This window comes from Corythoichthys intestinalis, chromosome 18 (genome assembly GCF_030265065.1).
Source record: "Corythoichthys intestinalis isolate RoL2023-P3 chromosome 18, ASM3026506v1, whole genome shotgun sequence".
NCBI lineage: Eukaryota > Metazoa > Chordata > Actinopteri > Syngnathiformes > Syngnathidae > Corythoichthys > Corythoichthys intestinalis.
The window spans coordinates 21,488,176-21,515,475 of NC_080412.1; the positions used below are offsets into that span (position 1 = coordinate 21,488,176).

General features: G+C 41.2%; 1 protein-coding gene across 9 annotated transcripts; it reads right to left on the reverse strand.

The window, feature by feature from the left end:
• Positions 1-151: 151 nt before the first annotated feature.
• Positions 152-26,444, reverse strand: LOC130906579 (glutamate receptor 1-like). 9 transcript variants are annotated; one of them, XM_057821046.1, is made up of 18 exons: positions 26,306-26,444; positions 21,258-21,395; positions 18,808-19,047; positions 18,548-18,732; positions 18,418-18,471; positions 16,167-16,325; positions 15,931-16,098; positions 15,765-15,869; positions 15,592-15,702; positions 15,289-15,495; positions 15,003-15,218; positions 14,843-14,939; positions 14,625-14,760; positions 14,351-14,549; positions 14,043-14,290; positions 8,356-8,470; positions 4,178-4,312; positions 154-1,199 (listed from the first exon to the last, which is right to left on the reverse strand). In XM_057821046.1, exons 1-18 carry the CDS (start codon positions 26,388-26,390, stop codon positions 1,014-1,016), a joined length of 2,784 nt encoding a protein of 927 aa, XP_057677029.1. In that variant the 5' UTR covers positions 26,391-26,444; the 3' UTR covers positions 154-1,013. The 9 variants fall into 9 exon arrangements, 5 of the variants coding, with proteins under 5 accessions (XP_057677028.1, XP_057677029.1, XP_057677031.1 ...); XM_057821045.1 differs by having other exon boundaries at positions 152-1,199; positions 18,548-19,047; XR_009061340.1 differs by lacking the exon at positions 8,356-8,470 and having other exon boundaries at positions 1,105-1,199; positions 18,548-19,047.
• Positions 26,445-27,300: the final 856 nt, after the last annotated feature.

The window sequence follows — 27,300 nt, forward strand, 5'->3', positions numbered from 1 at the left end:
GCCAAGAACGAGCGTGACATCAACTCCCTAAAATTTGTGTGTATATATATATATATATATATATATATATATATATATATATATATATATATATATATATATATATATATATATATATATATATTAGGGGTGTCAAACGATTAAAAATTTTAATCGAGTTAATTACAGCTTTAAAATTAATTAATCGTAATTAATCGCAATTAATCACAATTCAAACCATCTATAAAATATGCCATATTTTTCTGTAAATTATTGTTGGAATGGAAAGATAAGACACATGATGGATACATCCATTCAACATACGGTACATAAGTACTGTATTTCTTTATTAGTACAATAAATCAACAAGATGGCATTACCATTATTAATATTCTGTTAAAGCGATCCATGGATAGAAAGACTTGTAGTTCTTTAAAGATAACTGTTAGTACAAGTTATAGAAATTTTATATTAAAACCCATGTTTTCGTTTTAATAAAATTTGTAAAATTTTCAATAAAAAAATAAACTAGTAGCCCACCATTGTTGATGTCAATTGTTACTTACACAATGCTCATGGTTGCTGAAGCCTATAAAATCAGTCGCACCCAAGCGCCAGCAGAGGGAGGCGAAACTCCGAAAAACACAAGTACACGTTTCACTGTGCTGTCATTGAAATATGTTTGAGCGGGGCATTTGTGCGTTAATTGCTTCAAATATTTTAACGAGATTAATTTTAAAAATTAACGCCCGTTAACGCGATAATTTTGACAGCCCTAATATATATATGTGAATATATATATATGTATCTATATATATATATTGAATTTTAAAAAACTAATTGTTATTTTTTTTTAGATAATAACCTTATTGTAATCATATTTTGTATGGACTTTTATTGGTGCTGAACAAACAAGTGTAAGACGTGAGTGTGATAAATTTCCTCCAAACGGCAGGCTCAAAAGGAAGGAGAAAATAAAAAACCAAAGAAGAAAAAGAAGCTTGGTGTGTATCTCCACCCATCCGGGGGCGGAGTCACATGAGGTCAGTTGCCAGTCCCAAGCCGGCAGCCTTGCTCATGCAGGCCAGTCCGGGCGCGCTGGCTCGAGCAAGTTCCCTTGCCGCCATGCCGCCATTCTCTCCCGCCAAGCCCAGGGCCCCTCCCCCTGCCAGAGCCACGCCCCCCAAGCTGCTGCTCAGCACAGCTGCGTCTATCAGCTCCTGTTGAGGAAGATTGAATCGGTTACAATTCAAATTGTGAGAAGATTTCATTTTTCTGAGTGGGAAAAAAGAAATCCAGTAGTGAGCGTCGGTGTTTTCGTCATCAGTGATGATAACGAAAATATTTCGTCGACGAACATTTTTTTCGTGACAGTGATGGGCATTAACATGGCTTGGGAGACTAGAACACAACGAGACGAAAACCAGTTTTCGTCAGACGAGAGGAAAATGTGACATCGTTTCTGTCATATGTTTACAATGCGTGACATTTTCATATTGTACGTGGAGTTTGTTTTCTTGGCAAGAGAGATTATGCAATGTTGCTTTAGCCTTTAAAGCATGGTTGTCCAAACCTGTCCCGTAAGGGCCGCTATGGGTCCTGGTTTTTGTTCCTACCAATCGAGCACAGACAGTTTAACCAATGAAGTTTGTGCTAAAACAAGCAGCACCTGACTTCAATCAACTGATTACACTTATGAGACACCAGATTGGTGAAAAGATGCCATCTTGTTTAGTAGGAATGAAATCCAGCACCCACTGCGGCCCTATGTGGAATAGTTTGGACACCACTGCTAAAGGTCTGTGCTCAGTTATCATCAGACACTAAATGTAATCCTAGCGTTGGCATAGCATTAGCATTAGCTTCGGAATGGCGAGCATCCTCTCAAAACCAGTGACCAGCCAGTCAAAAAGCAGAGCCACTTGGCTTTTCTGGTCAGTAGGCCAAGAGCAGTGGTTCTTAACCTTGCTAAATTGCCGAACCCCATAAATTTCACAGGTCAATCCACCAAACATTTCGGAATTATATTTCAAATTCAATACAGCTATATATGAGCTAGCAAGCTAAAATCTAAGGGAATTCCTGTTCAAATTTCTACACATTTTAACAGCATGTTTTTTTTTAAACAGCAGCAATTAGGATGACCAAACGTCCTCTCTTGCCCGGACATGTTCACTTTTTACATCCTGTCCGGGGCGTCCAGCGGGGTTTTATAAATTCAGGAAAATGTTTTTGGTTTTCACGCTTGTGTTGAAATTGACTGATGCTTTGCACCGAATGCTACGGTACTGTGCTGCCTGTGATGTGTTCCCAGAGAGCCTGGTTCTGCTGTGCTCAGTAACAGAGAAAAGAGGTCGGAGCAGTGTTACATTGTCCCCCAAAGTGCTTAAACACAATAAAAAAAAAAACAAAAGACTAAAGTGACTTTTTTTTTTTAAGTTATTATTTAGAACATTATTTCAGATTATTTATTTGTACGATAAGAATTGAAGACAGCTAAATACTATTATAATATATACAGTGGGGCAAATAAGTATTTAGTCAACCTCTAATTGTGCAAGTTCTCCCACATGAAAATATTAGAGGCTTGTAGTTGTCAACATGGGTAAACCTCAACCATGAGAGACAGAATGTGGGGGGAAAAAAACAGAAAATCACATTGTTTGATTTTTAAAGAATGTATTTGCAAATCATGGTAGAAAATAAGTATTTGGTCAATACCAAAAGTTCATCTCAATACTTTGTTATGGACCCTCTGTTGGCAATAACGGAGGCCAAATGTTTTCTCTTCACAAGCTTTTCACACACTGTTGCTGGTATTTTGGCCCATTCCTCCATGCAGATCTCCTCTAGAGCAGTGATGTTTTGGGGCTGTTGTTGGGCAACACGGACTTTCAACTCCCTCCACAGATTTTCTATGGGGCTGAGATCTGGAGACTGGCTAGGCCACTCCAGAACCTTGAAATGCTTCTTACGAAGCCACTCCTTTGTTGCCCTGGCTGTGTGTTTGGGATCATTGTCATGCTGAAAGACCCAGCCACGTCTCATCTTCAATGCCCTTGCTGATGGAAGGAGATTTTCACTCAAAATCTCTCAATACATGGCCCCATTCATTCTTTCCTTTACACAGATCAGTCATCCTGGTCCCTTTGCAGAAAAACAGCCCCAAAGCGTGATGTTTCCATCCCCATGCTTCACAGTGGGTATGGTGTTCTTCAGATGCAATTCAGTATTCCTTCCCCTCCAAACACGAGAACCTGTGTTTCTACCAAAAAAGTTCTATTTTGGTTTCATCTGACCATAACACATTCTCCCAGTCCGCTTCTGGATCATCCAAATGCTCTGTAGCAAACCGCAGACAGGCCTCGACGTGTACTTTCTTCAGCAGGTGGACACGTCTGGCATTGCAGGATTTGAGTCCCTGGTGGCCCATTCTGTTACTGATAGTAGCCTTTGTTACTGGTGTCCCAGCTCTCTGTAGGTCATTCACTAGGTCCCCCCGTGTGGTTCTGGGATTTTTGCTCACCGTTCTTGTTATCATTTTGACGCCACGGGGTGAGATCTTGCATGGAGCCCCAGATTGAGGGAGATTATCAGTGGTCTTGTATTTCTTCCATTTTCTAATACTTGCTCCCACAGTTGATTTCTTTTCACCAAGCGTTTTACCTATTGCAGATTCAGTCATCCCAGCCTGGTGCAGGTCTACAATTTTGTCTCTGGTGTCCTTCGACAGCTCTTTGGTCATGGCCATAGTGGAGTTTGGAGTGTGACTGACTGAGATTGTGGACAAGTGTCTTTTATACCGACAATGAGTTAAAACAGGGGCCATTAATACAGGTAACGAGTGGCGCCTCGTTAGAAGAAGTTAGACCTCTTTGATAGCCAGAAATCTTGCTTGTTTGTAGGTGACCAAATACTTATTTTCCCCTCTAATTTGGAAATAAATTCTTTAAAAATCAAATAATGTGATTTTCTGTTTTTTTTTTTCCCCATTCTGTCTCTCATGGTTGAGGTTTACCCATGTTGACAATTACAGGCCTCTCTAATCTTTTCAAGTAGGAGAACTTGCACAATTGGTTGACTAAATACTTATTTGCCCTACTATATATATATTTTTAAACGACGTCCCAAAGGCGCGCTTTTCTCTTCTCGTCCAGCAAATTGGCACCAACGAATCCCAAGCGCTTCATCTGCTCACCTTCATCCTGCGCGACTCCATGCGCGACTTGTAGCAAAAGTCCAGTAGAGCCACCATCATGGCCAGGCCCAGTCCTCCGATCAGGATGTAGAAGATTCCCGCCACGTTGCTCAGACTCAGCGCGCTGGTCTTGTCCTGTTGTTGTCAAAACACAGCGGGCAATCGTGCCTTTAGGCGCAGACGCGACTTTTTTGTGGGGGCTCTTTCAATCGGCGCACCGTGAAGGTGCAGGACAATACAACTCCTGTCATGACACTCCACTCAACAAGTCATTCTATCGCAACTATCTGCTCTTTACTCCCAAAAAAGTCATCAAAAAAGTGCCTTTACATTTTTTGAAAATACATTTCCTCTTTTCTGATATTTTCTTTAAAAATTCCAACTGAAATTAAACATAAAAATTTTTAAATATAATATATATTTTATCTATATGTGGCGCAAAACACAGACAACGCTGAAAAAGCAGTTCCTGCTCCTGCACCCCTCCATGTAATAGTATTTATTATTAGAAATGTCTATCATTTTTAGCTTGGAATCATTAATTGATTTCTATTATTAAGTTTAAAAAAAAAAAAAAAGATGTTTTAAATTACTGACTCGCATATTTTAAACTTTCAAGAAAATGACGTCACAATGGAAAAAAATTGTGTCTGTAAATAGTTTTACAGATATCTACCTCATAACTATCGCTTAACTGAATAATTTTTTTTACTGTCGCATTTCCCCAGCTATTTTAGATGATAAATAATCGATCCACACAAAAAAAAAAAAAAATTAAAAGGATAAATATTTGGAAAAGAAAATATCGACCCCTCCTGTAACTTCTGCATCGCGACCCTTGTTATATTACCGTGTTTCACCCATAAAATCCCCACAAGTCCAGCTGTGGCCATTCACAGCTGTGTCTTCACACCCTGTCATACATGCTACACAGAGTTTTTGGATCGAAACAAGGTAAGTACGCGATAATATCTCGTTAAAATCATGGTGTTTTTAATTATGCTCTCTCATGCTCTCACCTTGAGTTACCGGAAAGCCACAAAAAGACATACATTGCAGTTGAACGCTAGCGCGAGAATTATGGACAAAGCAGGCTAAATGACTAGCAAGCTGCCCATTATCTTTTCGACACTTGTTGCCATTTGGATTGCTTAATATGGGATGATATCAATGTATTACATACATTAGATGCTTAAATCATAAAGCCTAGGTCGTAGTCTTCAGGGCTAAATACATTAAATAGATAAGTGTTATGTACTCACGTATATATGTTACCTTTATGCATATGGAGCCTTTCATTCTGTATTTAGCATTCACATTCTTTAATCATAAATGAAAAAATATTTTAAAAGCCCACAGCAAATATTAAAATATGATATTTGAATTTAACCCCTAAAATTCCCCTTGAAATGTTTTTTCTTTGCACAGAATAAAATCAAGCCGAATCAAAATCTGTACGCAGTAAAGTTATCATTAAATATACAGCTAACTCCCCGTTTACCCACGTTTATTTATAAAATACAACAAAGGACTACATTAGATTGACATTTACTCACACACATATTTCCTTTATTACTGTACATCCACCCACGTCTTAGTGCATGCATATTGATTATCAAAGACTTGAGTAAACAAAGAGGGTTCATCTTGATGTGTCCGTTATTTATTATTGTTGGATTTGTTGTGCATACAGTTAATATTTATGCTTTCCTTATAGTTAGTCACCTGATAGGATAACTTCTGTCTAGTCAGCCTTTCCTTTGTTCTGGGCCATGTGGCCCTCATGTAATCGACTCAATGCCCTGTATGGGATCTATTCAATGTCCCATGTTGCCTTCCAGACCCCTCCCATCCTATTGTTTGCCCCTAAATAAAGAAGGCTGTGATCACAACAGCGGGGAGAACAGCTACGAACCTCCACAAAAGCTACATCGATTTCCTGTGTGTTCTTTTTTGCCAAGCTAGTTGTACATAAACCTAGCTTCAAATCTAACAATTATGTACCAGGATGGATGTCCAAAACCTTTTTTTGAATGAGAAACTTAAAGAAAATTTCTAAGGTCTCAAAAATGTCTATTTTTCACTCACCTGATTTGACCTATTTTTAAGGTGAAGATATCACCGAAAACACTTGAAGTTGTGCTCTGAAACCCCCAATTTGGCCAAATGTCAAAATTGTCCTATATGCATGTGAGATACATCATCGGAAAGCTGAAAATCTCAATTTTCTGGGGGAATAAAAATTATGAGTTGGAGGGCATTTAATTAAAAAATTCGATCCAAAAACTCCGTGTAGCATGTCTCACCGAGTGTTAGACACAACTGTGAATGGCCACAGCCAAACTTTTGGGGGATTTTATCGGTGAAACACGGTGATATAACAAAGGTCGCAATGCAGAAATCGTAGACATCAAGGAGTGGTCGAGATTTAAAAATATTTAACCAATTAAATGTTTTTTTGTCTTCAATTTTTCTTTGTTTGGATCGATTATTTATCATCTAAAATATCGGGGAAAATGCGACAGTAACAAAAAGAATACAATCAAGCGATAGTTATGCGGTAGAGATCCGTGACCTATTTACAGACACTGTTTTTTTCATTGTGATGTAATTTGTTTAAAAGTTTAAAATATGCGAGTGAATAATTTTTAACTAAATATTAGACATCAACTGAAAATGATAGCCATTTCTAATAATAAATATAAATACTTTCCTTCTTTTTATGGCTGGGTTGAAATAAAAGCGGTTGCGTGGTGTCTGTAAATGGGGGTCTCCAGGGTAAAATTAAAACTAGTTTGGGGGCTTAATGCACCATGAAACTGCTATACAAGAGTTTATTTTAAAGAGGGGTGCAAGAGAGAACTGTTTTATTAGCCTTGTCTGTGTTTTCTTTCAATATATATATAATATATATATATATATATATATACATACATATATACACACACGTGTGAATATTAAAAAAGTTCTACATATTTTGTCCAAAATTCACAGAAAATTAATTTTTTTAAAAATTTGATAAAATGCAAACATGTCTTTAAAAACTTTTAAAAATGTCATTAAAAAAGATATTTCCTTGGGAAAAAAATTAAACAGTTGCTTCACCGAAGAAACTTTAAAGAAAAAAATACCAACGCCAATACAAACGGTTTGTTTGGAAAATTGGAAACTCAAAATGTTTGGTATTTTAAAATTGTCAGTGAAAGAATTGTCATAATAAATACTAAAATAATCAAAAATAGCTTAACTTCTCAAAGTTGCTCTAAAAAGTGAAAATATTTCTTTGAAAATTCTTCTAATTTAAACCAATTCAAAGTCATTAAAAAAAAGAAGCTTCTTTCATTCAAAACAAAGCTCATCAAATAACCCAAGTTTCTTGAATTATATAATGGTTTCTTTAAAGTTTCTTAAAAAGGTCCTTTGTGGTGTCGCATGACCTGATTTGCATGCAGCTGTCAGAGTGGGCGGGGCCCGTGAGTAGGTTCATGCTTTTCTCTCCAAAGTGTCTCGCGAGCAGCACCTGCGCTCCACAGGAAGTCTTTTCAAAATAAAACATCCGAGGAACACTGAAGACCACAAACCGAAAGCTTGACAAAAGTTAAGAGAAAGTCAACAGGAAGTTGAAACGAGATTCACAAGAAATGACGGGGAAGTCGAACCGAAGTTAAAAAACGGATGTTAACGAGATATTAGTGAAAACAACAGACAGATTGGAGATAAAAGCATTTTTTTGATTGACGTCGCCAAAACGTGACCTTTGACATCGGAGTGGACCGCTTCAAAGAGAGGCGGGGCCACCAGGAGATGTCAAAGGTTACATTTGGTTTTGGGTGGGGCTCCGCGGGTTGCCAGACTCATGCTCAGTCACCAGGCGATCATGCTCCTCTTGCAAAAAGGAGGGAAAACTACAATAAAAAAGGCAAAACAAAAGGAGAAGAAACCGCCACAAACAGGCTAGAAATAAAAACCAATCGTCAGGAAAATAAATTACTGGAAAACATAAAATATAAAACCAAAAGACAAAAAAACATGTCAAAATAGGAATTAACAAAGGAAAAGTAGGAAAAAACAAAATAAGAATAAAATCACAACACAATGAAACTGAAGTGTAAAAGTGAGGGTTTGTCGTGGGGGCGGGGCTCGGGCGGGTGCGTCTGAGCGAGCGACCTCTAACTGACCTTCCTGCCGGCGTCCTTGTGTCCGCATTGCCCTTTGTCGTACCACCACTTGTTCTTCAACTTGTCTAAGATGGCCTGCTCATTGAGCTTGAGCACGGCCAGGTTGACGGGAATTCTGAGGCCCACCGTCGCATAACATAACATAACATCAACAGCCAACATGTTATCTTATGTTATCCCCACCATCATCATCATCAGAAGCAGCAACATCATACAACAACGAGACCCACCCACCCACCGCACGTTGTACTATAGCCTTTCCTTCCTTTCCTCCCTCCCGCAAACAAATAAGCCGTCACATTTTTCCACAAACACGGAAACATGAAGTTCCGAGACGATCGGGGCGCGCGTCCTAGTGTCCTGGAACACACACACGCACAAAACATGCACTCACACCAAGACGTGCAGTACCTAAACCAATTTACACATGAACACGTCACACAAAAACCTACAAACTATACCAAAAACAAAAAGCATGCCCACAATCAACACTAAGGGTGTGACAATTTATCGAAATGATGATATATCGCAATACTTTTTACAGGTAATCCCTGGGTTGCGACATACCCGACTTAGGTGATGTCGACTTTCCGACGCCGGAGTCTTTTTTTCAAAAAAGTTATTTATTTATTTATTTATTTTTTTAATAATGTTGACTATTGGTTTGTGATGAATGCTTTTATCTTGGCACAGTAAAGGCCAAGTTATGCTTCCGCGTCAGACCTGCGCCGTCAAGGAAGACCCGATTTACAACCCTGCGCCGTAGCCTTTCTTGCTCCTTCTCAATTTTCTGACTTTGTGTCGCGTCAACGCGTGTGGCGTGGTGGAAATGGACTGTGATTGGTCTGCTTAGTCTGTTGTTTCTGCTTCAGCGCGAAATCACCGCCATTGTCGAACATGATTTTTCTACACAAGCCGACGAGAGTATTAACGAAGAGCAAGTACGACAACTTCTACAATGTCTTTTCAAGACATTATAAAGATTGCCAAATGGCAAGCAATTCATGGGAGGAGATTGCTGAAAATACTGGGCTGGAGGTCAGCCAGCGATTGAATAAAAAAAATGGAAGACACACCGAGACAAGTATGTGTGTGTGTGTGTTCGGAATCGAATGGCCACACGAAGCGGTGACCCAGTCGGCCAAAAACTGCCAGCTTTTTTATCATTTTATGTCGTCTTTTTGGTTGGTGCAGTTCATCAGTCATTGTATACATATGTTTGCTGTGGGTCAGTGACTTATTTACTTGTCACACTTCAAGTATATGAAGAATAAAGCACAGGTTTGGTGTCAAAAGAGTGGTTTTGATGTTTAATTTTCCACAACAGACAGTTCCCACACGATACATCATCACTGATCGTGAGTGCCTCGGTGCTTTTATGATAACGTTAACATCAAGGCTTCCAACACAGTTTGGGAAGGTCCATAGACGCCAGAAATCTGCTATGGCTTCCCGCTGGCTGGTTGTAGGACACGGCAAACAAATCGGGCTGGAGGGCTTTGCAGACCTCGGACAAAACGCTGGACACAGTGCTTGACGCCAGTTTGAAGCTAGCCGCCACAGCTTGCTGGTTTCCACCCGAGGCTAAAACTCTCTATGCGGCATCAAAAATTGGACAGAACGCCTCGAAACCGTCTTCTGTGCTTCAACATTTGTATGATCAGCATTTAATCAATGTTGATGAGCTGAAGATCCACATTCAAGCGTTCGATCTAGCATTGTTTGTATATTGCCCCAAAACTGTGCAAACATAATGCCACATCCCTCGAGTGGCTTGGCGATGAATTACAGAGCAACGCATTCCCTCACCGCAGAACTTTCGAATGCTCATTGACGCCGTACTCACTTCGCCGTCACCGCAACGCAGGAGCATAACTCAGGCTTAAGCGTAGAGCAGGTAGTACTAATGGCACGCGCATACACGGGGAAGAGCGCATTTGCGCCCACGAAGAAACAATTGCGAGAGAGAGAGAGAGAGAGAGAGGGGACTGATTACAGCTGCAAGCCTGCGCGCACATTTGTTGATTGTGATGCATCCACATAGGCAACACTTGTATATAACAAATTTTGTACGGTTTATCGTGCGTTTTCAAGTGCGGTCGAATACTTGGGGCGAGTTAATGTGATTGTTTTTGATGATGTGCGGACGCTAACTGAAGCATGAGAGTCGTTTGTGTGGATTGTTATTGCTGTATCAGCAGTTAGTTATAAATGCAAATTTGAATTTCTGTTATTTAAGATGAAACTGATTTCATTTTTATTTTTAGTTTCATTCTGCATGTGTTGATGTTATGAGCAGCTGAATAAAGTCAGCTAACCAGACGGACGTCTGACATCGTCATTTTCGTGTTTAGCTTGCTGTCTAGCTAGGACTTAGCCCCAACATCTTAGCAAGGACAGTACAATGACATATAATAAATGTTTTGGGATAGTTATTTTGAGATTTAGTGGTTATTTAAGTAGTAGTTCATTCCAATTTATGCATAAATTGGGGTTACGTCACCAGCGTACGGAACTCATTCGTGACCCGGGGACTACCTGTATTAGAGTTGTCCGATAATATCGGCCGATCTAAAGCATTGTAAAATGATATCGGATCATATCAACATCTGTTTTTCATTATCGGTTTTGGGCCAATATGCATGTTGCCTTCAAAGTGAATGTAGAACCCTTCTGCCTTTGTACAAGGGCTGGTCACGGCTTAGGAGAACAGTTATGCTTATTGGCCATTAGATGTCTCCAAACTAAGATGCTTGGGATTTCATGGTGCAAAATTTAAATGAAAATTAAATGACTGAAAAATAATTTATAAGTCCACAACTGCATATATCGGTATCCGATTTTTGGGGTTTGACAATGTCAGGATATCAGTTATTGGTTAAAAAGTTATTATCGAACAACTGTACTTTTCATCCCAAAAGATGCTCCCACCAAGAATCACTATAATAATTTTGAAAAAAGAGTAACTGTTTAAAAAAAAAAAAGAAAAAAAAAAAAAGGAACCAACACGTTGCTAGCAAAATTTTCCACTGTCTATAGCCCTTTTCAGACTGCGGTTAAATCCTGGGTTTTAAACGGGTAGCTCTTATGTCTGAAAGCAATTTGCTGGGTCAACTGACACAGAGATAACATGGACATTAACCGGGTCACATCCTAGTATAATGTCCGGGATTTACTCGGGACTCGGCATGTGTGAAAGCAGCTGTTTAATTCCCGGGTCACAGCGCGAAGACTGATGGTGTAAATATCATGGTGGGCTATCGTCGGACAGTACATCTCCCCATGTCTGAAAGCCATGACATGGGTAAATCCTGCGTCATTTTATACGGGAATTTAGCAGGATATACAGTCATGTGAAAAATTTATGAAGAGTACTTTATACTTCCTTTGGGTGAAATCACTTGAGTGAGACAGTTTTTGTAGCCATCTACCAGTCTTTGACATCGGTCTGAAGAAAGTTTGCCCCACTCCTCAACGCAGAATACTTTCAACTGTGAGATGTTTGTGAGGTTTCTTGCATGTATTGCCCGTTTCAAGTCACCCCACAGCATCTCAATGATCGTCCATTCCAGGACTCTCCATTTCTTTCTTTTCAGCCAGTCCTAGGTGGATTTACTGGAATGTTTTGGGTCATTGTCATGTTGCAGGGCCGAGTTTCGCTTCAGCTTTAATTTTTTCACAGATGACATGTTCCTCCACTTGTAGACTATTTTCCGAACAGTGGAATGGCTGATTTTATATTCTTTTGAGATCTTTTGAAATCCCTTACCAGACTCAAAAGCGTCTACAATCTTCTTTCTGAAGGCCTCAGACAGCTCCTTTGATCTTACCATGGTGTTTTCTCTCACTTCAACAGTCAGGGGCATACCAAACTAAATGTGAAGTTTAAATAAGGCAAGCCTCCTTCAAAACACTGGGTGATTTTAGACATTTTAAGTGGGATTGAATGTGGAGGTGTCCTAATTTATTCCTAAACAGAAATTGCATTTATAATTACATTTTATAGAAAGTTATGAAAAATCTTTTTTTCAGTTATGTTTAGGTCTATTACTTGAATCTCTCAAGATTGTTAAAATTGATATTAAATATCCATATGACCAAATATCTTAGAAAACACACAGGCTTCCATAGGGTGTCCTAATTTTTTCACATGACTGTAAGTCGGAAAGAAGTTAAATTAACTCATTAGCTTCAGAGCATTCACAACCAGTCTGACTCATATATTAATGGAGCCTTGTATCACAAACCGTATAATATCGTGAGGTACCCAACGGTTTCCATCCCTACTTAACATACACACAGAAAACAAGATTATTAAAAAATAAAAATAAAAAAAAAACCTAAACATACCATACATTCACACAAAACACAAAAACATGCACACGCTAAAAACACTCACTTAAAACACAAAGATACACGAAAACACACCCACACTAACATACCATACATTCACACAAAACACAAAAACATGCACACGCTAAAAACACTCACTTAAAACACAAAGATACACGAAAACACACCCACACTAAACGCACATACAATAAAACATACACACACAGATATTTAAACACTAAATAGCACTTTAATAGCACTTAACTGTGTGGGTGTGTGCGCACGCGTGTATGTGTGTGCAGTGTTGTTGCTAGGCAACTAGAGCCCAAATTGTGCTGAGTCGTGCGTCGCTGTGGACCAAATGAGCGAGCCGAACAATGGCATGCTGGTTGGCTCAAGAAGACATAAAAGCTCCCAAAATAAAAAGTTTCCCTCCGAGTCGCCGTGAGTGACGGTTGCTAGGCAACATGCGCTCTGTGTCACGCGGCGTTAAGCTAAACTAAGCTAAACTAAGCGGCATCACTGACCCAAGCGTTAAAAGGCATCAGCCGTCAGCAGCTGTGATGGGCCGACACACAGATGAGCTGAGGTGGGGTCGCAGTCAAACATCGGACAGACAGAAGAAAGAGACAGACGTCAGACAAAAACACACACTCACACGTGCACAAACGCATATGTAATAACACGGAAAAACATGCACTGTAATTACACAGCTAACAAGTAATCACTTATATTAATAGTAACTAACATGAATAAACACATATTAATATGTCGTTCTATCATGTAGTCTTAGCACGTTGTCATAACGTCATAATAAACACGTAATACACAGACGGGTGTGTAATAACAAGCTAATAACAAATGTGGATGCTACACTATAATGCGTGGTAAAAATAAATGGACACACTAGCAATGTTCACAATGCTAACGAGGCTCATTTTGGTCGTGAGTTTAACCTGCCAGACTTTGTTAATGATGGTAATGAGACTAATGGTGCTAACGATGAGGCTAAGAAGGCTAATGAGGCAAAAAAATGCCATTGATCTTAATAATAATATAGATGTTAACCAGATTAGCAAGGTTAACAAAGTTTATCGTTGCTTATAGTTGCTTTCACCTTTTCTCCACACTGATATTGCTCAGGATGCTAATAAGGCTAAATTTGATTTTGAGGTTAACTGGACTGACTACGCTAAAGATACAAAGGAGACTAATGGGGCTAGTTATGAAGTTAACAGGGCTAAGAAGGCTAAAGATGATTACAAGGCTAACGATGCTAGGAGGGCAAAAGTGGTTTCCAAAGCTAAGTAGACAAAACGAGGGTAATAATGACACGAAGAAGGCTGAGTGAGTACCTGAGCGGCGAGCCTTTGGGCGTGGCCACGCCGTAGCCTTTAGAGTCCAGGTTGCCGCCCACTTTGATGGTGTCGCAGGGCGCACGCTGCTCAATGTACTCGTTCATGGATGACTCCAGAAGGTAGGCATACTTGCCCTTGGATTTGCGGACACGACTCACTCCCTCGTCCGTGCTTTTGACGAAGACAGAGGGGTCAGCACCGCGCATGTATGACCACATCTTCTCAAACACAGCGATCTTGGACCTCTGACAGCAGAGGAAGAGGAGAGATTAGAAAAGGAATGAGAGTGGGCGGCTGCTTCTCACCCTGAAGAAGTCTTTGGTGGAGCCGCCCTCTAGTGTGCCGTAAGCGATCTCGCTCTGCTTGGCCAAGTCATCAGCGCTCTCGATGGGCGATACCATGCGCTCCACTGTCAGGAATGCCGCCAGGTTGGCCGTGTATGAGGAGATGATGATCAGCGTGAAGAACCACCACACGCCACCAACAATGCGACCCGACAGGGACCTGCCAAGGAAAGTTCCGTCACCTGATATGTCCGTCAGAAGAAGCTTTTTTAGACCTCAGAAGGTGCTGTCGGACCTGGGAGAGATGTCACATCCTTGCTGCATGAAGGCTCCTAAGGAGAACCACAGAGAGTTGAAAATGCCAAAGTCGTTGGTGTGTTCCGGACTCTCTTTGTCTTTGTCCTTCTGTTTCTCGGCGGGAAGTGCATGTCCTGGCAGGAAGCAGAGACCACAAAGCCACGTCACACACTACTCCGGACATTGTCCACTGTTTCATAGTCAACCGTGCCCTACCCGCAGAATGTTTGAAAGACGTGGGTGGAGCTTCATCTTCCTCTTCCTCCTCCTCCTCTTCCTTCTTCTTCCACTCGTAAGGACTGAATCGACTCACCTGTTGGGTCGAGGGGCAATCGCATCAAACCTTCCCTTTCGGCGGATCGGTGCGGGGCCTCACCAGGAAGAGCACCACGCTGACGCCGATGTAAGCGAAGACAATGCACATCCAGATCTCGTAGGCCAGTGGGTCCAGAAAGGAAAAGACCCCGGGTTTGGATTTGGTGGGCTTCTTGATCATGATAGAGATGCCCAGTGACATGAACGGTTTCGTGAAGTCGATGACCTGCTCACGCACCAGCGTGATAGTCAGCGGCGCCACGGCCACATCTGCCTTCTGCAAAACCGGGAGAAAGTTTCAAGTCAGAAGGTCCTGAATGCTTCCTGAGAAAACTGCAAGGACTTACCCCATAGACCAGCTCCCCAACCATGCCATTCCACATTTTGGTGACAGGGTCTCGGGAGCCGTACTTGCCGTCGCCCACCAGCTCCAGTCGGTAGGCGAAGCCCACATGCTTGGCGATCTCGGCGGCCAGCTCGGCGCAGTAACCTTCGTACTTGTCGTTTCCAACCAGCTGCTCATGGTTCTTCTTCAACATCATATAGGGCGCTTCCTGGAAGGAAACATCAATGGGCAGTCCGTTCAGGCCCGCTGAGCCCCCCACAAAGTACGTTGGCAAAAAATGCTCCATTAGCCTGGACCGACTCACCAAGATCGTGGTGACGATGTAGGTGTGGTTTAGGAGACCGTGGAACTCCTCCAGGGAGGGCTTGTAGCGTGCTGTGCTTACATAGCCCCTCCTCTCACTCCACACACCCACCTAGATATGACACACAAACACATTACAAAAACGCCCTTGCGCGTCTGCGCAAACACACACACCTTCCTGGGTCCTGTGCGGCTCAGTTCCATCACGGCGAGTGTAAAGTTGGTCCGATGTCCTCGCTCGTCAAACTGAACGTGGCCCGTCAGACCGTCCAGACGCACCTACGCGCACAAAGGGTCAACTCAAAATGTGCACGGTTTTGTGCGTGCGGTGGAACTAGACCTGCTGCAGCGCCCTCTGTATGTCGATGCCCTGACCCCAGGGCGCGGGGGGGTTCCCCAGGCACTCGCCAGCATTCCCACGGCGGGAGACGTCGATGCGCTGCCGTCGGAGGTTGCGGAAAGCCGCCGCCACCACGCTGACACTGTCGTAGGTTAGTGCACCTGCATACTGAGTGATGGGAGAGAAGGGTGACTGTTGGGTCAGGGGTGGGAAACAGCTTCGCTGCCGACTTGTACCCGCAGACCGCGCCGCGCCACTTTTCCGTCTTTGGCGTCAAAGTTCATCCAGTCCCGCTGGACCTTGATCACTGAAGGGTCAGACCAGTTGACCAGCTGGAAACCCGTCACGTTTGGCGACAGCGCGTGGAACTCTGTCAGATTCAGCTCCACAAAGCCCTCGCAAACACACATAAGATACCAAAATAAAGTTCACGCCATGGCTTCAGACAGCTACATAATGACAAGCAAACGTGATAAGAAATGGCTGTAACTTCACTGTACAGTATATGGTCTAACTTCGTCAAAAGATGTCAAACAGGATGGGTAATAAAAAATTTATGGTCAACACCATTGCCACGAAAATGCCACTTTACCCTTCGCCATGATGATCACTATGTGCTAATATCTCTGAAAAACCTTCAGTCTGGAACAAACCAATTCATATACAGTGGAGCAAATAATAATTAGTCAACCATTAATTGTGCAAGTTCTCCCACTTGAAAATATTAGAGAGGCCTGTAATTGTCAACATGGGTAAACCTCAACCATGAGAGACAGAAAGTGGGAAAAAAACAGAAAATCACATTGTTTGATTTTTAAAGAATTTATTTGCAAATCATGGTGGAATATAAGTATTTGGTCAATACCAAAAGTTCATCTCAATACTTTGTTATGTACCCTTTGTTGGCAATAACGGAGGCCAAATGTTTTCTGTAACTCTTCACAAGCTTTTCACACACTGTTGCTGGTATTATGGCTCATTCCTCCATGCAGATCTCCTCTAGAGCAGTGATGGTTTGGGGGCTGTCGTTGGGCAACACGGACTTTCAACTCCCTCCACAGATTTTCTATGGGGTTGAGATCTGGAGACTGGCTAGGCCACTCCAGGACCTTGAAATGCTTCTTACGAAGCCACTCCTTTGTTGCCCTGGCTGTGTGTTTGGGATCATTGTCATGCTGAAAGACCCAGCCACGTCTCATCTTCAATGCCCTTGCTGATGGAAGGAGATTTTCACTCAAAATCTCTCAATACATGGCCCCATTCATTCTTTTCTTTACACAGATCAGTCGTCCTGGTCCCTTTGCAGAAAAACAGCCCCAAAGCATGATGTTTCCATCCCCATGCTTCACAGTGGGTATGGTGTTCTTCGGATGCAATTGAGTATTCTTTCCCCTCCAAACACGAGAACCTGTGTTTCTACCAAAAAGTTCTATTTTGGTTTCATCTGACCATAACACATTCTCCCAGTCCGCTTCTGGATCATCCAAATGCTCTGTAGCAAACCGCAGACAGGCCTGGACGTGTACTTTCTTCAGCAGGGGGACACGTCTGGCATTGCAGGATTTGAGTCCCTGGCGGCCCATTCTGTTACTGATAGTAGCCTTTGTTACTGGTGTCCCAGCTCTCTGTAGGTCATTTACTAGGTCCCCTCGTGTGGTTCTGGGATTTTTGCTCACCGTTCTTGTTATCATTTTGACGCCACGGGGTGAGATCTTGCATGGAGCCCCAGATTGAGGGAGATTATCAGTGGTCTTGTATGTCTTCCATTTTCTAATAATTGCTCCCACAGTTGATTTCTTTACACCAAGCGTTTTACCTATTGCAGATTCAGTCTTCCCAGCCTGGTGCAGGTCTACAATTTTGTCTCTGGTGTCCTTTGACAGCTCTTTGGTCTTGGCCATAGCGGAGTTTGGAGTGTGACTGACTGAAGTTGTGGACAGGTGTCTTTTATACCGATAATGAGTTTAAAAAGGTGCCATTTATACAGGTAACGAGTGGAGCCTCGTTAGACCTTGTTAGACCTCGTTAAAAGAATTGAGACCTCTTTGACAGCCAGAAATCTTGCTTGTTTGTAGGTGACCAAATACTTATTTTCCATTCTAATTTGGAAATAAATTCTTTAAAAACCAAACAATGTGATTTTCTGTTTTTTTTTCCCCCACATTCTGTCTCTCAGGGTTGAGGTTTACCCATGTTAACAATTACAGGCCTCTCTAATCTTTTCAAGTAGGACAACTTGCACAATTGGTGGTTGACTAAATACTTATTTGCCCCACTGTATGTTCAAAATCCCTGCAGGGATGTTACAAGTTATTGCACGGCCTGCTGGGTTATAAAATACCCTTAAAATTGTTTTTTTTTTTGGCCATAATTTCACTATATTTGCCAGATTGTGATCTCAACCTGAAGCAATTGGTTTACTGTACATTGTTTGAATATCGCGCACCCATTTGGTGGAAGAAATGACAACGTAGCATGTACAAATACCAGGTTGAGGAGGATGTAATGATAATTCTTCAGGTTTCTTCTCTGTGCCGCAATCTGCCAGAAGAAAAGATGGCGGCCGCTCAGGCAGGAAGAGGAAGCAGACGGACGGTTCAGGAGGAGTTGGACGCACCAGAGCCAGAATTGCATTGAGTCGATCAGTCTCGCAGTCCAGAACAACTTGGAACTCCTTCTTGAAGTCCAGATCAGCCAGAAGTGCGATGAAGCCAGGCTCGCTCAGCGAGTCCAAGTTGACGGATGTCACCTGCCAGCCACGCTCGGCCGCCCGCTCCAGAACTTTCTTCAGGACCGACACTCCTGAACACACCCAAATCAAATTTACTTCGCTCTGATTAACAGAAAAACAAGTCTCGGCAGAAGAGCTAACTTCACCCGCATTTGCACTGTACATGTAGACGAAGCGTTGCCAGTCGAACTTGTCCAGCAGTGACATGAGCGCCTCCCGCAGGCCGGGGCGTAACTGCAGTACGAAGGGGCTTTCGCCCGGCGCGGGAAGCGACGGTGTGACGAAGCTGACATGAAGCGAGGCGCAGAAGGACGACACCATGTTGACGGTGCGCTGGTCGTACACGCCCATCACCGCATGGACGCCCTTGGCGAACTGCGAGCAGACTGATGCACACGAGTGCAGACATGTTATCGGCATCAAATTAAACTAAAGTGTTTGGCTTTTCATGTCACGGGTAGACAAAAATAAACATGACCGTGCTCAGCGCTAACTTGCAAACAACAACACACCAAGGCTCTCATGATAACTTTAGCAGTTTGCCGTGGGGCCGAGGCTATCGTGCTAATGATCTCGCTGTCGCTGAGAATCAAAGCTAAGTGACAGGAAGCATTAACAGATGAAGCACGAGGGGCCATGCGGAAGGCCACACCCCAGGAAACAGTAGAAATAGACAACATGAAAATGAACTAAAGAACAAGAAGTAGAAACAGTCATCAAAAAGTAGAGGTGGACAACAAGAATTAGGAACTAATAACCAGAAGTCGAACCCGACAACCGCGAGTAGAAACAGAAACCAGGAAGTCAAAACGTAAAACACAAAGTTCAGAACAGGAAGTAACAGGAAGGAAGGAAGGAACTGGGATTTGGAGGAACTTACAAGAGGCAGTGGAAATAAGTTTAAAGGAAAATGGGGTGGAAACAGCCATCAAGAAGTGGAATAGAGGTTGATAATTCAAAACGGTGGTTACAAAGTACAAGTGTGCACTACCAGTGACTGATAATAGGAACTAAGACTAAACAATGACAAGTTGAAATGGACAACTGCAAAAAAAAAACATAGATGACAAAATGTAGAACAGGAAGTAGAAAAAGACAACCAAGAAGTAGAAACTGACAAGACAGAGTGAAAACAAACAAACAAAAAAAGCAGAAGCAGACACCAAGAAGTGGAAACAACAAAAAGGAAATAGAAACAGAAATTAAATGGGGTTGGGACCTGCGTCCCCTCTTGCCATCCCTGAAGGCCGGTTGATGGGTGCGCGGGTGGCCCGGGGGACCACCCTGGATCCCGGGGGGGGGGGGGCTGAAGGCTCCTTTGCTGGACTGCGGGAGGAGTGATGGGCTGCGTTGAAAAATGTGGGGGGCCGACCTTGGCTGACTTCCTTTACGTAGAACAATATATTTAAACAAATTTTAGCAAGCCACTCTGTCTGTCACATTTGCTTAATTATTTTTTTTTAATCAATAATTTCAACAATCTCGCAATTAGCCTTTGTGGCGTTTTCTTTCGACTCTCGGGCTCTTGTGAAATACTGCTGCTGTAAAATTAAACTGCCTTCAAGTTGCTTCAATTTTTCACTACGTATCTTCCCTGTAATCTTGTCGTACATGTCAGCGTGTCTTGTTTGGTAATATCGCCTCACATTGAATTCTTTAAAAACAGCGACGGTCTCTTTGCAAATGAGGCACAGTTGTTGCGTATTTTAGTGAAGAAATAGTCCAATTTCCACCTATCCTTGAAGCGTCGGCCGTCCCAGTCAACTTTATTTTTTTTGTTGATTTTTGATTGTCGCCATTTTAGAAAATTGGGAGGGTAGGGTCACACGGGGTATGTTGATGTTGCTTAGAGTGCTGCTGCCTTTTAGTGGGTAAATGAGGAGCAGCATTTAGTGTGTAAACTACTTCATATGCTGGTAACAGTACTGCTGACCAATTTATTAAGTCTGTGTGCGGGCCAGACGTTATTGATTTTATGACAGAGGCTGTGGGCCAGATGAAATTTGACCACGGGCCGCATTTGGCCCCCGGGCCGGACTTTGGACATTTCTGGTCTAGACGTTCAATGTATTTCTTGTTGTAGTTTGTGTTTCTTTTCTTTCTTCTCTTGTTTCTTTTCTTCTATTCCCCCATAACCCTTTCCTGTTCGCTGATTTGTCATAATAAACGAGGTATGTTGAATGATCACAATGGGAGTATGTCATACTCTCAATGTGAAACATTAAAACTGTGCAGACCATCCGGGCACTGAGACTTCCATTCTCCGTGTCAAACAGCTGAACAGGACAGGTTTAAAAAAAAAAAAAAAAAAAACGGCAACCACAGAGTGCAAAACAAGGAAGTAGAAACATGGAAGAGGAAAAAGGAAGTGGTTGGAGACATGAAGAAGTCATGTGAGAGCCTGTGCGCGTGCGTGTCATTGCACGCACTGATGTTTTTGTGGCGTTTCCGTCTTTTGTGGGCGCTTTAGCCAAAGAAGGAGGTCAGCGCATTGTCGACTGCAACAACAACGACGCCCTCGGGCCTAGCGCTCCTTTTACACAACCGTTTGACGGACGCCCCCATTTAGGACGATGATGGCGATGATGATACTCACAAGCGTACGTCATGGCAAAGCTGCTGCCTGTGTCGACAGCGTCCATCTGAGGCAACAGTTTGGGAACGTCGCCGTTGCGTTGCGCCATGGCGAAGCGGAATACTTCTTGCTCGTGTGAGCCGGCCGGGAAAAGTCCTCCTGTAGGGGGTGCCAACATGTGAAATAAAAAATTGACCTGGAAATGGCCCAAAATCTGAGTTTGGTAGAGAAGGCAAAATTTTTTACTTCAAAATAATACTACTCAAGTAAAAGCAGGGGTGAAAGTGGGCCAGAACGGTCAGGAACGCAGTTCCGGTATAAGATTCAGGGCCGGAACGCAGTTCCGGTATAAGATTCAGAGCCGGAATGCTGTTCCGGTACACGGTGCTTTGATTCCAAAAATATGACGGCAAATGTCAAAAATAATTTTTTTTTTTAAATGCTAAGCTGCCACACATGCATTTCATCTCCAAGAAGAAAACAATCTACCAACATCAGATTTACATACACAAGTGTGATAAACAAGCATAATAAGTGCTTGTGTAGAGTAATCCGTTTCCACCGATATTTATCATTCATTTTATTCCACGGACGGCATGGAGGTTTCCCCATCTGCTGCAGCTATCTGAGTCTGACGATGATGAGTCACTTCAATGTGAAAAGCAAAACGCCTGGACTCATTAATCCGTTCAATTGGCTGACATACTGACATGTGATCAGCAGAGATAGTTAGTTCTGATTTGTTCAAATGTGCATGTTTTCTGGAACAGCAAAAAAATAAATAAAAATTTAAAGTTTGTTGAATTGATGCAATAAAAAAGGGGCAATGCAACGGAAAATGGATCAAATGTTTAAGAGCAAGGAGAGAGTTTATTTATCATATTTAGTTTTATTTGCTCTGATGGGGAGGTTTAGAACATCTTAGCTGTCAATGTGCACTCTGGACTTATATTTGTTCATTTATGTAAGGCTACTGATTCATTTTCTTACAATTTAAAAAAGTTGATGTTTGCGCGATCTTCAAAATCTATTCCATTTCACTCTGCATAATATAAATCATTTGTACTTATTTTTCTGAATGTGTGTTACTCATATCTTGATTATTAAAAAAAAAAAAAAAGAAAGTACATGTGTACATTAACTTTAATTTTAATATACATCCTGTTCTTAAGTAGTTAAAATTGAGATTTGGCATTTTAGTATGTGACGAAATGAGGGAAAAAATTAGGAGATGATTATTTTGCAAATCATTGAAAAAATACAATTATGAATGAAAATCAGTTTTTGTATGTGTTATACAAATAACTGCCAAAAGTTTTATTTGCATTTCAGTAGTTTTAGGAGGTTTGACACCCCCAGCAAAATATCCATATAATAATCCAGTGAAATGAATCCTCAAGTAATGAGTAACATTGTGAGTAACCAGTATTTTTTAATTAATTTTTTTTTTCAAAACAAATTAATTTTTTTAAAAAAAAAACAACGATAAATTTTTCTCTCAGCACAAAATTATCTATATGATCTGTTGTTACAATGACAGTGTACAATAACCCATCCAAAGAGCATGAGTGCCCTCTAGTGGAGAAAATAGTTCTTAGTTTGAATAGTGAATACTGTAGTACCTCCATAGTTACTATTTTGAGATTAAAAGAATCATATCTCCGGTTTCCGTGGCCAATCGGTGCCAATTAAAAACTTGTGGAAAGGTTAAAATCCGTGCTTTTGAGTCATGTTGAGGGCAGCGCTCTGTGTCAAATACTTCATTTTTTACGGTGCTTTAAAGACGGCACGTGATTGAACAGGCTGGTCTGATCATAGGCAAGCAGAGTAAGTAGCAGAGTAGCGTTTTTTTCTTCACAAATCTACCCAAGTAAAAGTAAAAACTACTAGTAAAACTACTGATAGAAGTACATTTTTCTCAAAAAGTTACTCAAGTAAATGTAACAGAATACATGTAACGCATTACTACCCACCTCTGCCCAAAATCAACAGGAAGTGACCCGTAAATGCCTCAAAATTAACAGTAAGTGACCCACAATCAACAGCAAATGGCACCGAGATTCCTCAAATTTAAGAGGAAGTGAACCAAAATCAACAGGAAGTGATCTGCAAAAACCCCAGAATGAACAGGTAGTAATGTAAAGGGCAAAAGTCCAAATATTAACAGTAGGTGACCAGCAATAAACAGTAAGCAGCTCGCATATTCCCCATATTAAGAAGTGACCCGTAAATGCACCAGGATGGACAGGAAGTGACCTGAAATCAACAAGAAGTGACCCATAAATGGTCCGGAATGAATAGAAGTGACCCAAAATCAACATGAAGTGGCCTATAAACCTCCCAAAATTAACAAAAAGTGGCACAAAGGATGTGACAATATCGGAAAGGTGATATATCGCAAAAATTTGCAATCCAAAAAGTTATCGATACCAAGAAACAATTTATCGTTTTAAAAAGGCATCACTGTTTAAAAAAAAAAAAAAAAAAAAAAAAAAGGATCCAGGATGTCGCTACCGAAATCTTCCATTAAAATAGCGTCTACGTTAACTTACTAGCTTCCATTGACGGTGCAAGACATACAATTCATTTTGACTGAAACCAGTTAGGGAGTTCCAAAAAAATCAATTATTACATGCATCGTGATTTGACATGTGAAGATTCGATTACGATTCATAAAGGTTCAAAAACCAGGATTCTCCCTCATAACTTTATGACAGCCACTCGTAGCGGAACGAAATTCAAGACACGTCTGCCGCCCAGACACCTTTGATGTACGAACGCACAACGTTATGATGGATGCTGCCGGTTACTGAGCGAGAAATTTACTCCTTTTCAAAAGACTGGAAAATAAATTTGTGTATGAGACAGGCAGGCACCTGTGCGCAAGTTCTTTTTTAGAGCAAGAGGGGAAGAAAGATAGTTTGTTGCTCCTTGTCTTTCAGATGTCCAGCAGTAGTTTCAAGTTATGTCAATTGAAAAATGTCCTGAGTCTGTTGCTAAGACCCATGTGCGTCTATAAAAGGTGAGTACACGAACCCTCTTGTACTGTTTAGCCTTTGTTGTTGTTGTTGTTTTTGAGATGTTAATAGTTCACGCCCAGCGCTAAGCTAATTAGCTAATTCGCGAACGTGAATTTCATATGCAGAACGTGTAAAACCATAATTAAGTACAGCGGTAACACTACAAACATGTGAAATAGTACAGAAATCTGCGAAAAGAAAGGTTAAAAGAAGTCTTATTTCTAAAGACACTTTGTTTCCAGAAAATGTGGAATTCATTCCACCTGTGTAAATTTCATTGTATTGTTGAGAGAAATAAGTACTCCCTTTAAAAATGGTTAATGTTTTTGCACTTTTTTTGTAAAAAAAAAAAAATTATATATATATATATATATATATTTATATATTAGGGGTGTCAAACGATTAAAATTTTTAATCAAGTTAATTACAGCTTAAAAATTAATTAATCGTAATTAATCGCAATTAATTGCAATTCAAACCATCTATAAAATATGCCATATTTTTCTGTAAATTATTGTTGGAATGGAAAGATAAGACACAAGATGGATATATACATTCAACATACGGTACATAAGTACTGTATTTCTTTATTATAATAATAAATTAACAAGATGGCATTACCATTATTAACATTCTGTTAAAGCGATCCATGGATAGAAAGACTTGTAGTTCTTAAAAGACAAGTTATAGAAATTTTATATCAAAACCTCTCTTCATGTTTTCGTTTTAATAAAATTTGCAAAATTTTCAATCAAAAAATAAACTAGTAGCCCGCCATTGTTGATGTGAATAATTACTTACACGATGCTCATGGGTGCTGAAGCCTATAAAATCAGTCGCACCCAAGCGCCAGCAGAGGGCGGCAAAACTCCGAAAAACACAACAAATACACCTATCACTGTGCTCTCATTTTAATCTGTTTGAGCAGGGCATTTGTGCGTTAATTGCGTCAAATATTTAAGGGTTTAAGGGCACCCTACAGTTTAAGGGCAGCTTTTTGTTGTATGGGCATGTTTCCATCGTTCCTGTTGAATCATAAGGATATTTTAAATAAATAATGGTCATAAATTTGTTTGGCTACTTAATTAATTAGTAATGTACGATGCATTGATAATCGCGATAATCGTGATAACAGTGATCATCGTTCAATAATCGAATCGTAGCACCCTAAATCATAATCGAATCGAATCGTGGGATGGCACACCCCTAGAAACCAGAGCATTCACAGCCAGTCTTGCGGGCATTTACAGGTCACTTCCTGTTCATTTAAGGACGTTTACAGGTAACTTCCTATTGATTTTGTTTTACTTCCTATTCATTTGGGGACATTCATTTCCTTTTCAGTAACCTGTAACTGTAAATGCCCCCAAAATCAACAGGAAGTGACCCGTAAATGCCCCAAACTCAACAGGAAGTGACCGAAAATCAACAGGAAATGACCCAAAATTACTTATTGCCTGGCATTGTCTGCCACTGATGACAATAGACGTCCAATCTGTTTGAAGTGGGAGGGATGGCAGCGAATGTTCGCTGCCATCCCTCCCACTTCAAACAGATTGGACGTCTACTAGTGATAAACTCCATTCCAATTCACAGCAGAATGATGAAAATAGCTTGTTATTCAGTTTATTAGTTGTTTTGTAGAATATCCTCGAATGATTTCCCTATAATTGTTGTATCGCCATATCGTGACATCGTTATCATGAGCCTTGTGTTGAAAATTATAAGGTATCGTCAGCTACCCACAGGTTTCCGCTCCTAGGTAGCATCTAAATCCCTCAAAATCAACAGGAAGTGGTCTATTGGACTTTACCATGCAATTTCTACCAAAATGGCATTTTCTCGTGTGCCGGAAGTGACTTTTATCGCCGAGCTCGGCATTAGGAAATAACGCGAAAGTCAGGATGTCCCACCTTAAGCTGGAAACTTTCCTTTGTACCACAGCTCAATCTTTAACGATTACACAGGCATTTGAGAAAACTTACATAGACAAATCCATATAGCGCATCCATGCAGGTATAAGGAAAGATGCGGATGAGGTGAACTCACCTATGTTGATGCTGGCAGGGAACATGTCGGCGGCGGCAGCGAGCGCCAAACCCAACACGAGAGGAAGCGGAGCCCTCATGTCCATCACTTTTTTTCTCCGTCTTCTTGCGGTCGGTCCACAGCCTCGGGAGCACTGCAGCTGTCTGACACTCTGGCACACAGGCGTGGGCTTTCCCGGGAATGGAGCCCGCCCCTTCGGTCCTCCTCCGCTCCTATCAAATTAGCAGCATCAGCACCCGCGCGCGTGCACACAATTCACAGTTGCATCTTAATTGTTAACATTCATCATATGCGGAGTAAGCAGGTGTCACCTATTTTATTATTACTATTTTAAATTGTTAACATTCATCACTCTTTGTGTCTTCATTTTCCACATATAACGATGTCCTTCACGGTCTTGCTGTCCTAACTTCCTACTCTCCTCCTTGGTTGTGTCCACTTCCAGTGGTGGATGAACTACTCACTTTTTTTTACATAAGTAATTTTCCCCCGATCCAAAAATGTGATACTTTATTAATGTGTATATTTACATATGTATATGTTTGTACAGTACAGTACAGTATATATATGGCGGAAAACACTCAGGTGACTTGAAGTTCCGCTCTGAGACCCTCAATTTGGCCAACTTTCAAAATTGTCCGTGTGTAATACATCATTGGAAAGCTCAAAATCTCAATTTTCTGGGGGAACAAACATTTTGAACACTAAGGCGTTTTTGAAAAAAAAAAGTTTTTTAAACAGCAAAACCCTAATTGGAGGCGAGAGCAAGCGAGAGCAGAATTAAAGACGCCACGACTTTAACGAAATATTATCGTCTACTTACCTTGTTTCGATCAAAAAACTCCACGTAGCATGTATCACCAAGTGTCAAGACACAGCTTTCTTTTTATTGGTTTCACAAAAATACAGAACACCCCCCCCACCCCAAACTAAAAAAAAAAAAAAAAATTGGGGGGGATTTTATGGGTGAAACATGGTGATATAACAAGGGTCGT

Excerpts from the sequence above, each read along its gene's own strand:
- LOC130906579 (XM_057821045.1), bottom strand. The coding sequence starts at position 26,390 with ATGGACATGAGGGCTCCGCTTCCTCTCGTGTTGGGTTTGGCGCTCGCT. Across the intron at positions 16,099-16,166 it reads TGGCGCGGCGCGGTCTGCGG|TATGCAGGTGCACTAACCTA; the intron begins GTACAAGTCGGC and ends CCCATCACTCAG. Across the intron at positions 15,703-15,764 it reads GCCGCACAGGACCCAGGAAG|GTGGGTGTGTGGAGTGAGAG; the intron begins GTGTGTGTGTTT and ends TGTCATATCTAG.